Here is a 15,353-nt window from a genome sequence, read left to right on the forward strand (position 1 = left end):
TCAGCTTTGGCCACATCTGTGATAAAAAACAAAACCAAATCCAAAATTTAATCTAACATTCACAAGTAAATATAAGATATATAACGTAAAATGATATTAGATTCAAACCACTGCTTTAGTCCTTTTTGAAAAGTCATCTCAGCAAACAAGAAAATCTCATTCATATATGTCAGCACGAACGTTTCCGACACTCAAAAGTCTAATATACCGATTCACTTGTCGTTCTCCCACTTCTCCCTTTCACACATTTCGGTCTCTCATGAACTATCTTCGCAATGACCTCCAAGCAACCCAAAGCCACAACGAAGATGACTTGTCTGCTACCCAATCCCTCGGTCAATGGTGATAACATCATCCTCTGCATTTGAAGTCTCCTGCACAAGTTAGTCAACACATCTCTTCTGTCCTCCTCCGGAAGAAATAGCAGTAGCGGAGAAGGGAGTAGTCGGACGGACCTCCACGCTCACAAGGCAACCACCAAACCCTCCCCGGGCCAAGCCGCCCATGTCTTACGTCCCACCGGCCGGCAGGTGGATGCCGCCGGGCTACCCGCAACAGGACAGCTACAGCATCAGCACCGCCATCCTCTCGACCGCCCTTGTTTTGCTGGCATTGGCCGTGGCCGTCATCGTCTTCCTCCACCTTTACCTTCGCCACGTCCTTCGCCGCCGCCTCGCCGCCATCGACCGTCTCCGCGACCGTGCCGCCATCACCGATGCAGACGATCCTCCGCCCGCCGTGGGGCTCGACCCCTCCGCGATCGCCGCCCTGCCAGCCTTTCCGTTCCGAAGGAGCAGCGGCAGCGAGGAGGAAGGCAGCGCCGCGGAGTGCGTTGTGTGCTTGGGCGCGGCGGAGGAAGGCGAGATGGTCAGGCTGCTGCCCGACTGCAAGCACCTGTTCCACGTGGGATGCATCGACATGTGGCTGGCTTCCCACGTGACGTGCCCGGTCTGCCGCGTGATGGTGGAGCCGCCACCGGTCACGGCAACGCTGGTGAGGGAGTCGTCGGGAGCTGCGACGAGTGCCCAGGAAGGGACGCCGGGGTCGAAGGAGGCGGGCTCGGTGTCGTCGCGGCTGGGTGCATCAGTGAGGAGGATGTTGAGTCGAGAGAGGTCAACGACGCGGCGAGCACAAGGAGAAGCAACGGAAGATTTGGAGAGACAGTGAGAATTGCTATACATGTATACTGGTTGGATGATTTGGAGTGGGGTTCGTACAGAAACATCACAGGAATCATTAAAAACATGGTTAAGTATCTTTCCATCTTATGTGGTATGATCGTATGAGGTTTGAGTCATTGGTTTGAATCATGTGACTTAGGTAAACACTGTCATATCGTAAAATATATCAAATATATTAATAGCATGATGATGCTATTCTTTATTATTAGGACTAAAAACTATGTAGAAATACTCATCACACCCAGTCGTGACTGTGATGAATAAGAAGATTAATTTATTTGGATCTAATTTGCTCTAATAATGAATCTGATGATGATGATCTCAACGATTATAATGGTCACTCCAATGATAATGATAAAATCTAGCATATACATAAAAGAGACTCTTATATAGTCATGATTTTTTTTATACTTAAACAAATATTATTTTTTGTCAGATTGTGAATAACGTAATGAATATTGTCAATAATTATATGATAATAAATATATTTAGTTCTGAGTAGTAGATATGTTTTGAAATCCATCTCCAAAGCACAAATGAGATCCAAAGAAATGTTGGGCATCTCCACGGTTCTGCCTTCCAACATCTATCTCCATGTTGCTCCTCACCAGCTGCTCTGGTTTTGGCCATGGCATCAATAGATTTGAGGGCCAGAGAGGCAGGCAGGAAGGCACAGAAATAATTGGATTTGGGTTCCTCCCTTTCCCTGCATGCGCCGGACAAGACAAAGACTGGCCTATCTCGTCATGGGCCCCGCTCTTTCTACCAATGTTGAAGCTCTCGCTCCCTGAACGCTGCGACGTGGGCGACAGGTAAAAATTGCAACTTGGTGTATCATCCGTCCACGTAAACCTCACAACAAGTGCTGCTTTCCTCTGCGTTGCCTCTTTACTTCCCTTTTGTCCCTAATAATGTGGGGAGAATATAAGGCCACAGAATGGGTTTTGATGATCGATAAGTATATACCTGCATCGATCCTGAAAGGGCATTGACGGTGATATGCAATCTCTCGCCTCGAAAACCTTTCGGAGTGATCTAAGCATCGTGGCTCCTTACCACTGCTAATTCCTGAGGTTTAATGATGAGGATCATGTCAGACGTTTTTTTGATGCTCGAGCAAAATGTTTATGCCCATCCGGTCTCATCTCGCTGCCTTAATGGGAGCCTTAGCAGCAAGTTGAGGTAAAAGCTTCGAGTTCTGGTGTGGATAAGCTGAAGCTCGTAAGAGGTTGAGGTTGAGGAAGAAAGTAGAGCTCGGAAAGGAGAAGAGGCACAGCACCACCATGTGAGAGGCACATTAATTTTGCGACAAAGCAACGACGGAGGGAGCACGCCAACAGTGCTCGTGGCCAAGACATCATTCACATCTATAACTAGCCTGCACATATCCTCTCTCTCTCTCTCTCTCTCTCTCTCTCTCATAATTCTTGAACAGCTCATCCGCAACCCTGTGGAACACAAAATTATTGGACTGGCCATCTCCTTTTCGATCATGAGATACGTATAGCTTACGTGCATTAGTGCTCCAAATGCGCGGCAGAGGCAACGCCATCTATTGGATCGAGCATGTATCTTGCATACGCCTATGACGTGACCATCCACAGTGGATGCATGGCAGACAAGCGCGTGTTAAGTTACAGTCGAAAGCAGAAGTCGACTTATAGTTCAATCAAGGCCTTTTTCTGGTCTTCGTGTGGACGAGCACGTAACTCTTTCTGCGTCTCAAAGCTTAGACTTGGCGAGTCATATACTATATAGCAGGCTCGATGGTCATACTATATGGAGAGTGGATACCTGTGTGCCGAATTGGAATTGGGAGAGGCAACGGGAGGTTCGGTCACATCGGCACGTGGTTGCTGATTCCTGCACTTTGATTGATGCGAACGGCTGCTGCGGCTTTCCTGTGATACCGTTGATCCCAACTCCCTTCTCTTCTCTCTCTCTCTCTCTCTCTCTCTCTCTCTCTCTCTGTACTCAACCCCAGCTGTTGCTAGCTGTCTCCCTCATGCCTTGTCATGTGACCCTCTCCCTCCTCCTCCTCCTCCTTCCACCGCCAGCTTAAGCTGCCAGGCCACCACCTTCACCACCATGCTAAAGACGAGAGATGTCTGCGAGAGAGAGAGGGAGGGAGGGAGAGTCACAGAGGACAATTGTAACCAAGGGAAGTGTCTCCTTCCATGAATTTGGATGCAGGGCATGATGCTGCAGCTGCGCATCTGCCATGTCATAAGATAGCAAGCATTGGCTGTGCAATCTGATCAGCTTAATTCAAGCTTCTCTCTCTCTCTCTCTCTCTCTCTCTCTCTCTCTCTCTCTCTCTCTCTCTCTGCGTTTGCATACACATGCAGGGATCAGAGGGAACAACGGCGCAGCTCCCTCCCAAAGTCCCTAACACCATGTCCAACAACTGGCCTTACTTCGCCCACCACCCCGCACCTGCGGCCGCATTGGCCCCCCATCATTTCTTCCCGGCCCACCCTCCGGCCTGGGCCGACGAGTTCCTCGACTTCTCTGCCACCCGACGCAACCATCACCGCCGCTCCGCCAGCGATTCCGTTGCCTTCCTGGAGGCCCCGCTCGTGGAGGAGAGCGGAGGCTTCGACCGCCTCGATGACGAACAGCTCATGTCCATGTTCTCCGACGAGATGACGGCGCCGCCATCGTCGTCGTCGGATCAAGACAGCATGAACGAGGACAAACCGGCTGCTGCGGGTCAGATGGAGGCGCAAAGCATGTGCAAGACGGAGCCAGAGGCAGCGTCCGGGCCGACGGCGGCGCAAGCAGGCGCTGAGTCCGAGTCGGTTGTCGACCCGAAGAGGGTGAAGAGGTGAGGCCAAGATCTGGTAATTCGGCTAGCAATGAGCAACAACAACAACATTTCCGATTTGGCCATAACCAAGTGGTGTTGATGTTTGCATGGAGGAATTAGGATCCTCGCCAACAGGCAGTCGGCGCAGAGGTCCCGAGTGCGCAAGCTTCAGTACATCTCGGAGCTCGAGCGCAGCGTGTCTTCGTTGCAGGCACGTACAAACCTTCTCAACTATAAATAAATCTTTGCGGTAGAAGTAGACCTACTGCAGCTTTTGCTAACAATCGACTGTGTGTGGGATGTCCAAACGAAGACCGAAGTATCAGCACTGTCTCCTCGCGTCGCCTTCCTCGATCACCAGCGCTCCCTTCTCACGATGGGCAACAGCCATCTCAAGCAGCGGATTGCAGCGCTAGCGCAGGACAAGATCTTCAAGGATGGTGAGTGCTTCTCAACAGCGGCGCTGAGACTAAATTAAGCTCAAAGTTGGTAGTATTTCTTGAGCTGTATTGCTACTCTTCTATTCTTAGTCTCGAAAAGTTCCGATCTACCAAATAAACAAGCCGACACGAATGCATTTCTTTGCCAATTTTAATCAAAGATTTGAAGTGGATGAGGTTTTTCGTGAGATGCTGCAGCACATCGAGAAGCCCTGAAGAAAGAGATCGAGAGACTTCGACGAATCTACGATCAGCAGAATCTCGATAAATTGGCGGCTTCCGACGCCGAATCTGCCGCGCGCACAGAGAAAGAACTGCTTAGCTGACGGAGAGTACGCAGCAGCAGCAGTAGTCGAGGTGGTGGCTTTCATTAAATATGAATTCATGGTTTTTACGTTGTATTCTTTTTCATCTTCATATTCTCTCTCTCTCTCTCTCTCTCTCTCTCTCTCTCTCTCTCCATTTGAGAGGAAACAGAGCATGTTTGGGCTGCAGTGGCGCACTTGTGCGTTGCCGAAAGTGATTGTTCCAAGGCATCATTGTGTGTTTATTAACCGGAGATCTGTGTGTTCGTTCGATTAATCGATAGATTATTCTAATTTTGCTCCTCAAATCTTTGGTTATTCATATTCATTCCCACTATTTTGTGGGAGCAAATGTAGAAAGACAAAGAAATGTAGCAAATAGATAATAAATATATGAATATAAAGATGCCTTCACTGGGTGTGAGCATAACGAAGAATAAATATCAAGGTGTGTACGTATATTGATATGGAACAGTGGTTTTTTCTTCTATAGAAAATTTGAAGTGATGAAAAATATGATAACTAAAAGATAATAGAAATATAAAATTCAAAAACTATGCGATTTATTCTTTTTAAAAAATAAACTAATGTGGTGAATGAATGAATGTAGACGATAAAATCATATCATCCGAAACATAATCATTGTATAATTTACTGATCCATTCTCTAATGATTCATTACGATATTCTATTTCCTTTTTATAGACTAAGTGAATATTAAAATAATATTTCTTAATTTGATTTGAAAAATATTTATTATATTTTATATTATTCTTAATTGATAGACTTTGGAGATGAATTTATAATTCTCAATTACTCTTTTTTATATTTATTTTATTTTTTATTCATAGATGTTATCACTAAAATAATCAGATTTATTCACATAAAATATAATTAAATTGATCGTACGTAGTTATCATATATAAATAATTAGGTCTTATTTCCGATACATGTTTTAATTAATTAACCGTATTAGTACATTCCAAGTGATGCTACAGTGTTCCCCCTCCGTTATCTTGTTAACCTAAACCGACGAACCCACGTGTATATATATACACACACGGTATGTATATGTATATAGCGTCAATCACTCTCTCCCTCTCTCTCTCTCTCTCTCGTTGTCTCCAACATCTATTTTCCTTTACTGTAATAAGAAAATACCCTTCAAAATACTGGATTTATACACACCATAAAAAAAAAATCCTACACGGGTTGAAAAATACACTGGAAACAAAAAAGTGACCCACTCAACTCCGGTGGACCCACCGGCGTCACCGCAGCTCCGTCATCGAACTGTTCATTCCCACAATGAATGGTAGATCTGCTCCGTCGAAACGGCCCCACCCCCGTGGTAAAACGAAAAATAACATTTCGAGTCATCACAGCCAGCCGCCCCCTGCATGCACTGGTCGACGTACCAGTCACCGGCGTAGCCGCCCGGGCACGTGATCACCTCTACCTCCGCCTCCATCTCCATCCAGTTAAAGCAATCATCGACGGCATATCTCGAGAAATCGTGGCCGTCGAGGTCGCAGAGGATGTCATCCAAGCCACAGTCCTCGCAGTCCTCGTCAGGATGAAGGATCGCCTGGTCCGGCGCCGTGATGAAACCGCCAGATGCCATCTCGTCTTCCAACGACCGGATTACTGTCTCGACCCGGTCACCGTCGAACTCCTCGGCCGCAGACTCATCCAACCACTTCATCAGAAGGGTGTCATCGATCTCGGGAACGTATATGTCATCGAGGTTATCCTCGTCAAAGGAATTCTCCCAACCATCAGCGGTCATGGACGCCATTCCGAGGAAAGGGGAAAGAGAAGAAGAGAGCGCAAAAGAACGAGATGTCAGGCCGATGAGATGAGGAGTTGGTGATTGCTATGACATTGGGGTTTATATAACAGTAGGTTGTGGATTGGCTTCAATGCCACCACAAACAATAAGGCACTGCACCAACTGCTCTCATGTGAGTGAGGTAGATGAATAGATAGATTCAATTGCTTGGATCACAGGCAGAGAGCCTCATTAATCAAATCAAGCGAACTTTCCAGCTAAGCTATAAAGTGAGGTATGGAGCAAATGTGGAGAAGGGGGACAGGAACAGGGAGGTGGCATCATCAACAGGGCAAGTCTTAAATATAATACATTTACGTGGGAGTTGGCAGGACAGAGCAGGAAAGGAAAGCCGACAACATGGCAGAAACCGAGGGATATGGATTTGATGGGAAGATGCATATTATCCAAGTTCAGATGGGCTACCCAAACAGGATAGCCTTTAGCAACAAAAGTAATATTAATCGCTAAAAATGACTCAGAAGAAGAGCATTTGTCACTGAAGCACCCGACAAACATGAGGTTTTTGATGATGAACACTTATGATGACACTTAAGGCTCTTTTATGATGTACATATATCTTACATTACCGGTGAACCATTTGAAGATCCACTAGAATAAAGGAGAAAGCAAGACAGCATTGGCTCCGAGAGGGATATAACTAGTGAGACGGTAAATAAAGTTTGCTTTTGGTTGGATGGTTGGATCTGCGCTGAATGCCTGCCCTCTCGACCAAGTGAAAAAAGGAGGCATTTGGTCGAGCACATGGCGATGTTAGGTGGGTGGGTGGATCTGTGCTCTCTTCCGACGTCCTTGACAGCATTCGGCCGTAGACTTGAGAACCCACCGTCCACATGCAGCTCATCCACTGCCATTCTTGTGCGGTCACAGGCCTAGGAAGTTGCTTGTGACTTCAGGCTGTCTCCTGACTTCATTGTGCGTGTGGACCCTCAAGCTGTGAATCCTGGGATGCAACCATGCATGCCATTTCTTTTTTTTTCGACTTCTTTGTGGTAGAGAGGACTCAAGAGAAGACCACTACAAGAAGTGTACAAGCAATATGACAATGTAGAAGATATTAATTAGGGTTCTTTTCTTTTACTCGATCGTCAGTGTGATGTATAGTGGCAGACTATCACTTTACTGGAGAGGGCAAAGCTCCACTAAAGAGGTTAAAGGATGCAATGTGAGTGCCGTAAAACCTAATGGAGTTCATTCATCCGGACAAGAAGCTGAGAAGGCTGGACCGACATGACTACCGAAGGAGAAGACAGACAAACAAGCAAACAAACATATGAGTGGCTGCTTCAAAATGGTGTACTCAATGCCATTAAATGGTGCATCTACCTGCCTTGCTTCTCTACCTTGAAGAAAATATGGCTACATTTTTCTCTCCATGGAGAGGTTCATCAGCCACAACGAAACAAAAAGGTCCGTACTCTGGTCCTGTAGAATGGTAACATGAGAACACCATTGGCACATAATTTACATGTCTCGACTATTAACCCTCTTGACAAAAATAGATCTGAGAGGTATTTATTCTTTGGATGTGGATAGTTATTAGAATGCATCATAAGACTATCATGGGGTGAACGTTGATCAGATTGACAGGAAGGCATGCCTAGGCAGTGCAAGTCTGCAGCTGGAGAGAGAGAGAGAGAGAGAGAGAGAGAGAGACTGGGCCAGGCCCATTAGATTGCCAACAAGGGCCCAATAGCTGCCACCATGACTACCACTTTCAATACTTTGCAGAGCTGATGAAATGACTTGATGTATAGGGAGCATGTGGACTTTACGATGTTGGAATCCACCGCAGCAGCATTATTGCCCGTGGAACCCATAAAGGAAGAGAGTCTGCACCTATGTATGATCTACGTGTGTGAGCTTTTATTAAGCTAGACCATTGGGCTATGCACCCTTCACCCCTAACCTACACGCAGAGAGACTTACATGCCTCTTCTTTGTACTCGATCACTAAGTTAATTACGGGCTTTTAAAGATTATTTATACGTGTTGACACTGAAAGTATTATCTGATTCCCATTTTGTTTTGATGATCAGCACATGCATCCTCTCGGAGACATGACGGTATGTTCTTGGATGACATGATCAGCCTTTCTAACAAAAGGGTGTCGATAAATGGGCTCATTTACATGTTTCGTATGTTCTCAAAAGCATCACTGACATGTCAAGACGCTAGTCACGGGTTTGAGTCTTTCTTAAAATGAAGTGTAGCAGAGACATTTTGTCCAAATGAGAAGCTAAGAAACAATTATACAAAGTAAAACAAAAGCAACCCTCGAATGGATGCCGGTCAGAAAGCGGAGGGCACTCAGTACGCAAAACGCGGAAAGATAGGATAACAGTGCACTCCATAACTCCTCTCTCTCTCTCTCTCTGTTCTTACTGTTTGCTGCTTTCAATATTAAAAACACACACACACACAGCAGGAAGATATGAAGCAAAATTAACGCCTCTGCTTTTGCTTTTCCAGCAATAAAATAGTGTGAATGGAGCCAAAAGCAAAACAAAGGGAATCAGCGATAAAAGCGGAGGGAGTGGTAAACGGCCCATTGAGAGCGTGTGTGACTGTGTCCTTGGAAGAGGGAAAGGGGGGAAGAACTCGCTCGCCTCCTGTTCCTGAGTCGGAGATGGCTCGCTCTGCCACTCAACGCGCTTGGCTTCCTCCTCTCGGTGCCCTCCTCCTCCTCCTCCTCTTCGCTCGGCGTGCTGCAGCTGCACTAGAAGATGGTACGCCTCCTTAGCCTTCCGCTACATCGGGCCTTCTTTCTTGGGGTTTCCGTTAAGGAACATCTCCTGCCTCTTGCATTCTTAGAGAAGCATTTGTGAGATCGCTATGTCTTATGCTGCTCTTTGATGTTGTTAGTTTCTTTTACGAATAATCTGTGCTCTGGAGTTGCTTCTTCTTTCTCCTAGACTCTGCTGAGCCGGGAAGCAGCCTCTTCTCAGGATTCCTTTAGAGTCAGTCGTTAGAAGAAAAAGATGATAACAGTGACTCCCGGAGATGGAAAGCTCGAAAACGACCATGGCAGCGAAAGGAGACGCCTCTCCTAAACCCTACTCCCGACTGCTTCATCCACATGGAAGTAGTTTGCGTGTCGTAATCGATCAGAGTCCCCGTAGAAATCCACAGCGCGGCGTCCACGGTGAAAGGTGCTCGGCATCCTAAGATCGCTGAGGTCGAGAGTTAGAACGAAACTATATGGGTCTACTTAATCAGATCGATTGTCTACATCGTGTTAGAACTAAACTAGTCATCAGGTCAGGTCAGATTGCTTTCAGAAGACTATGTTGACGCCCCCAACAAATATTTTAGATAGCTCTTTCTCTTCCTACCTTCCGTCGCTATCATCCCATTTAGTACAGAAATCATAGCAGTGCTCTTTTCCTTTTGCCTCTCGCTTTTCCGTACCTTTGATGCTAAATCAATTCGGGTGTTGCGTTGTCTCGCGCGTGTGTTACGCCAACTTATTACCTTCATGTGCATTCATTATTAGATTGGGACCGCATGATCCCACGGAATTATGTGGAGTAATAATATCACTAGATCAACACCCTACCAAACAAAATACTCATACAAGATTTTGATGGTGAGATGAATCGATTCACTGTGCGGGAGTGGGAAGCTCTCACGGCGGTCGCGTGAGAAATGGGGGGCCCAATCGCCCATGTGCTGGCACATGTCTACCTTACCTGCTTGTTTTATCTTGGTTGCCGATTGACCCGAGGTTTGGGTTAGAACTACGAGCAGTGTGAAAAGGGGAAGGGATCAGACGCCGACGGAGATGGAGCAGCAGCCTTTGGCTGCCCCTTCCTGTCACAAACGTTGGACCTGCTTCCGATGCCCTCTTTCACGGCCATAGTTGCTCGTGTCTATAAACCTGTGCCCTTGAGTGTTTGTTTTTGCTTTGCTTTTACTCATCTCGATGGGAATAATGACGCTGTGATCACTCGTACTGTAGGTTTGGTTAACAACGGGGCCTTCGAGACGGTGCCAGCAGGCGGGGCCTCCGGTAGCGGCCTGGGGGAAGGAGTCGCTTCCCTGCCCGGGTGGACCATCAATGGCACGGTGGAGCTGGTGGAGTCTGGGCAAAAGCAAGGTGGCATGATACTTATAGTCCCCGAAGGTAACAGAGCTACAGTGCCCCTGGTTTCTTTTGCCCGGTCTCATCTCTGCTTTTAGTGTTTTCCCTGAACAGTGCTCCGAATCCTTTTTCCCTATGACACCGGTCCACTCCCTTTCTCGAGTTCCTAAAGCATCCATCTTTTCCCATGGCCGTCACTCTTTATTAGCTTAAGTTCCACTTCTCATGCGAGAACATTATACAGATAAGGACATGCATTGCCAATAGAATCATCAGGTCAGACACGGCACCAAGCGGGATCACGTTCCTTGTCGAGTTGAGTTCTTAATTGAACCTGAGGATTTCCTTTCCGCGCTGACACAGTGTCAGTCGTGTTAGAGAATCCTGTCTCTGTTTCACAAGCTTGCGGTCTACAATATTATTATTGGAATGACCAGTGAATGAGGTGACTGTGGAGTCGACAATGTGGACGCAGGGGTGCACGCGGTGCGGCTGGGGAACGACGCGGAAATATCGCAGGAGCTGCAGCTGGAGAAGGGGTCGACGTACGCGGTGACGTTCAGCGCGGCGCGGACGTGCGCGCAGCTGGAGTCGCTGAACGTGTCGGTGTGGCCGGCGACGCAGACGGTGGACCTGCAGACGCTCTACAGCGTCGAGGGGTGGGACGCCTACGCCTGGGCGTTCCAGGCGCAGGCCGAGGACGGGGCGGTGTCGAAGCTCAGCTTCAAGAACCCGGGCATGGAGGACGACCCCACCTGCGGCCCCATCATCGACAACATCGCCATCAAGAAACTCTTCACTCCCGATCGACCCGAAGGTGCTGTATGATCCGATTCCCCTGCTTCCTTCTGCACGCCTCTGTATGCGCATAGATGGGTGATCGTGCTTTGGTCACGACGTTGCAGACAACGCAGTCGTGAATGGCGACTTCGAGGAAGGCCCATGGATGTTCCCCAATGCGAGCCTCGGGGTCCTCCTCCCCACGAACCTCGACGAGGAGACGTCCGCCCTCTCCGGCTGGATGGTTGAGTCCAACCGCGCCGTGCGCTACGTCGACTCCTACCACTTCGACGTCCCCCAGGGGAAGCGCGCCATCGAGCTGTTATCCGGCAAGGAAGGGATCATCTCCCAGATGGTGGAGACCACCCCTGAAAAGCAGTACAACCTTACCTTCACGGTAGGGGCCGCCGGCGACTCGTGCCAGACGCCTCTGGCGGTGATGGCCTTCGCCGGGGACCAGGCGCAGAACTTCCACTACTCGCCCACGGGCAACGCCACCCACCAGCCGGCCAACATCACCTTCACGGCGCGGGCCGAGCGGACGCGCATCGCCTTCTACAGCGTGTACTACAACACGAGGAGCGACGATCGGAGTTCGCTCTGCGGGCCGGTGGTCGACGAGGTGAGGGTGTGGGGGATCTCCGGATCGCCGGCCGTGAAGTCCAGTTGGATTGCGTCTCTCCTAGGTCTGGTCGTGGCAGTCATTATGGTTGTGGCCTGAAGCCCAAAGGCTCTCCTGCCATGTGTTTGAGGTAATTACTACGTTTTCGTGTGCAATGCTGCGAGGTTATCTGAAGTCGACGTCTTTGGAGGTAGCACAAAGGGCACAAGTTTGCAACCTGCTTCTTAGTTTTGCTTTTACTGATGATAGTATTATTATGGATAGTATGAAGGTCTGGAGAAACCATTTCTTCCAACTGTAATGTCATTATATATTTGCAGCCATTATAATATGAAATGGTTTTGTTCGTGGAATCGTGTCACGAACCTGGGCATCGATGGAGTCCTGTGTTCATAAATTGGACCTTCATAACTCCATGGCAACAGAGCACAGGGTAATCCCATGTCTGTTGGACCATTTGATTGGTTGTTTCTACCAGGCTGCCTGAATCATGCGATATGTCTAATGTGTCTATTTAGATAAAGGATAACACGGGACATGTAGAGCTCCACTTTGGTTTAAGTCCTACTAAACTATACATCTAATGTTGTACAATCAGTAAGTAATACACTCATGAACTACAGCATACCACATTACAAACCATGACCTCCTACGCGAATCTTTTTCTTCTCTGTAGTTATCTCTCTCTCTCTGTTAATCTTTTAGCTTTTGATCATGTGTGTTCGGATTCGAGCAGCTCTCTTGATGGATGTGAGAAGAGTATATCGAGTCAAGCAAGCCTGGCGAGATAAAATAGATGAGAGAAACGATCTGTCCGTTGATCCTGGTGATCGTCCCATTGGACAACGCACGGCCCGGGAGGGTTCACCGATGTTGCCAAATGGGCCGGGCCTATACTCTCGACAACCTGAACCGATTTAATATCATCCGGTTCAACTCTTTCTGTTAGTTTATTGGATCCTTGGTGGAGCCAATCCGATAACACCACATTCGATCCGTTAGGGTGGGCGCGCCAGCCACTGTACATGGAATGCCTCAGGGTTTCACGTCACACTTCGCGGGTCCATTTGGCTGGGCCCCACCTCACCGATCGCTTCGTATCACCGTCCGATGTGACGCCGTACCGTGATGCTCCGTTCCGTTTCTACCTCGGTGTTCACAAAGCAAGCGCGGCCTCCCCACGAGATCACCACCAACTGCTCCTGCTTTGGCTTTTGCGATCCTTATCCTCGGTGTCATCTTGAATCTTTTAGCCTTATCAGCTCACTACTCCCTTCAGATCTCCGTACACCATAATTGTAGTTGCAGATCCGAGAGCGATCTCTCGACACCCACCGGAAAAGTCTGCCTCCCAATCGCCCCTTGCCAACTCTCAATTCCTCCAACTCTTGTCTCAGGCAATGGCCACTGCTCTCTGAGACCCTTATCCACGCACTCCCAAGAACCATCAGCTCTCCTCACCATGGATGACAAGATAGATATCTCAAACAAGTCGTCTCACAATCATATCCTTTCCACAGAGTCTCTCTCTCTCTCTCTCTCTCTCTCTCTCTCTCTCTCTGGTGGCCAAGCTGCGCGCCACTTGCATGAGAGGGTCTACGTCGGAAAGATTTGCCTGGAACACCTGTAGCTCACCAACCAAGGTGGGCGTGAGAATTGCAACTTGCTCTGAGTTGGTCGGCTTCGTACCTCCACAAGAAGATTCCGCACTATTGACCGATAGGAGTCGTAACACCTCCGAGATCATGGAGTTTACAGCCGCATGATCCGGAAGATGTACTGGGAACTAAAAGCTTGGCATTGCATGTACTTTAACCGAGCATGATATAAAGAAGAGATAAATGTAACGAGCAACTTGTCTTACTTGTACTCTAATTAATTTGGCTGGTCTTTGGTAGATATTTATCATAATTTGATTCTGATATCTTTAAACTGTTGCTGTGACTATGCCTCACATGCGGTAACACCATGTCGGCTGATGACATGGTGTTATCGCATGTTAGGAATATGTCATTTTGCATGCACTATGATGCAAAATGACGGATTCCTTAACTCGACATAATCACATTCAGCCACTCTTGTGCGGCCACTTTCTTGCAGATTATCGCTGTCTGGTATGCTCAGCAGATGAACACAATAATTCAATGCAGTTTATGTTACTTGGAAGAACCTCATTATTGTATGCGGCGATGCTGGGTCCACTCTACAGCAAATTATTGCTCTCATAATCCCACCAAATGCAGTGTACTAATATCAGAGCCATCAAAATTCACTTTCGGGGAAAAAGAAAGGAGATAAAATGAAGGAAAGGTGTGGGGAAAAACTAATCTCCTACGCTAAAAGAGCAGCAGAAGTTCTAACAGATAGAGCTGGAAAGGACACGTACAGATCGTCCATGGCATTGACCACATCTTCCGACGTCCCCCCAAGCCATACTGCAGCAGCAACGCATGCATGCACCTTATCTTCTCCTTTTCTCCCCCTCCAGGTGGGGGTTTCGTTCACTTTTATTTGCTGTGCTGTCGTTTGGACTGAGTTTCCATGATTCAACCCGCATTCGATCATGCATCCATTGAAGCGAAGCACCGATGTCGTTTTTGTGACAGATTCATGCACGCTTCTGAACTGGAGCATCGATCCTTTCCTTCCGCTGTGCTGCTTCTGGTATGGATAAGATTACGATCCTGTGGCATTAAGTCAAAGGGCTCAGTTAGTCCCTGCACCACGTACTGAGCTGGGACATGCATGCACGTCCTACTAGTCATGTTGTTTTGGTCAGCTCACGCAGCTCTCCTCCTCGTGAAAGGACACGAAGTCTTCTTAATTTTCCCTTTAAAAGGAAAAAAGAAAACCTAAATGTTTTTGGTATGTTGACGATTACATCTCATGATGGTACCTTCATGCTCGTCATCTGTGTACGTACTGCTCGACTGGTTCTAAACAAACCGATGTTCCATTGCACGAAGCATCTCGATGGCTGGGATATAACCCATCAATCGAGCTCCAAAACCTATCCCATTTCAAGTTGATACGAACAGAAACTTTATTCGAGTAATGTTATTAGCAATCCATCATGATTTTATGACCAACAAATAGGCCGGACAAAGATCCATCCCAAGCATATGTATCTGCATACACAGCAAAAACAACAGCATGCGGTCAGCCAATAGAAAGAATGTGTCGGTATTACTGTTTGGGTCTCCTCTGGCCAAAAATGCATGAAATTGACAGAAACAAGACAGGAACATTAGTGTTTGGCTTTCCTACTTACCGAAGGAGAG

The 15,353-nt window shown here is 47.6% G+C and overlaps 3 protein-coding genes across 5 annotated transcripts; all 3 read left to right on the plus strand.

The window, feature by feature from the left end:
• The first annotated feature begins 251 nt into the window (after nucleotides 1-251).
• Nucleotides 252-1,383, plus strand: LOC135606619 (E3 ubiquitin-protein ligase ATL41-like). Its single transcript, XM_065097674.1, has one exon. It carries the CDS (start codon nucleotides 505-507, stop codon nucleotides 1,165-1,167), a length of 663 nt encoding a protein of 220 aa, XP_064953746.1. The 5' UTR covers nucleotides 252-504; the 3' UTR covers nucleotides 1,168-1,383.
• Nucleotides 1,384-2,975: 1,592 nt separating this feature from the next.
• On the plus strand, nucleotides 2,976-5,030 carry LOC135581417 (basic leucine zipper 2-like). Of its 2 annotated transcripts, none has more exons than XM_065101563.1 (4): nucleotides 2,976-4,008; nucleotides 4,111-4,201; nucleotides 4,304-4,475; nucleotides 4,629-4,760. In XM_065101563.1, the coding sequence occupies exons 1-3, from the start codon at nucleotides 3,524-3,526 to the stop codon at nucleotides 4,466-4,468; spliced, it is 741 nt and encodes a 246-aa protein (XP_064957635.1). In that variant the 5' UTR covers nucleotides 2,976-3,523; the 3' UTR covers nucleotides 4,469-4,475; nucleotides 4,629-4,760. The 2 variants fall into 2 exon arrangements, with proteins under 2 accessions (XP_064957635.1, XP_064957634.1); XM_065101562.1 differs by having other exon boundaries at nucleotides 2,977-4,008; nucleotides 4,304-4,430; nucleotides 4,629-5,030.
• Nucleotides 5,031-9,043: 4,013 nt separating this feature from the next.
• LOC135608541 (protein BIIDXI-like) lies at nucleotides 9,044-12,420 on the plus strand. 2 transcript variants are annotated; one of them, XM_065101564.1, is made up of 4 exons: nucleotides 9,044-9,315; nucleotides 10,548-10,712; nucleotides 11,146-11,487; nucleotides 11,576-12,420. In XM_065101564.1, exons 1-4 carry the CDS (start codon nucleotides 9,075-9,077, stop codon nucleotides 12,169-12,171), a joined length of 1,344 nt encoding a protein of 447 aa, XP_064957636.1. In that variant the 5' UTR covers nucleotides 9,044-9,074; the 3' UTR covers nucleotides 12,172-12,420. The 2 variants fall into 2 exon arrangements, with proteins under 2 accessions (XP_064957636.1, XP_064957637.1); XM_065101565.1 differs by lacking the exon at nucleotides 9,044-9,315 and adding an exon at nucleotides 10,442-10,456.
• The last annotated feature ends 2,933 nt before the right edge of the window (nucleotides 12,421-15,353 follow it).

Source organism: Musa acuminata, chromosome BXJ2-3, assembly GCF_036884655.1.
Source record: "Musa acuminata AAA Group cultivar baxijiao chromosome BXJ2-3, Cavendish_Baxijiao_AAA, whole genome shotgun sequence".
NCBI classification, from domain to species: domain Eukaryota; kingdom Viridiplantae; phylum Streptophyta; class Magnoliopsida; order Zingiberales; family Musaceae; genus Musa; species Musa acuminata.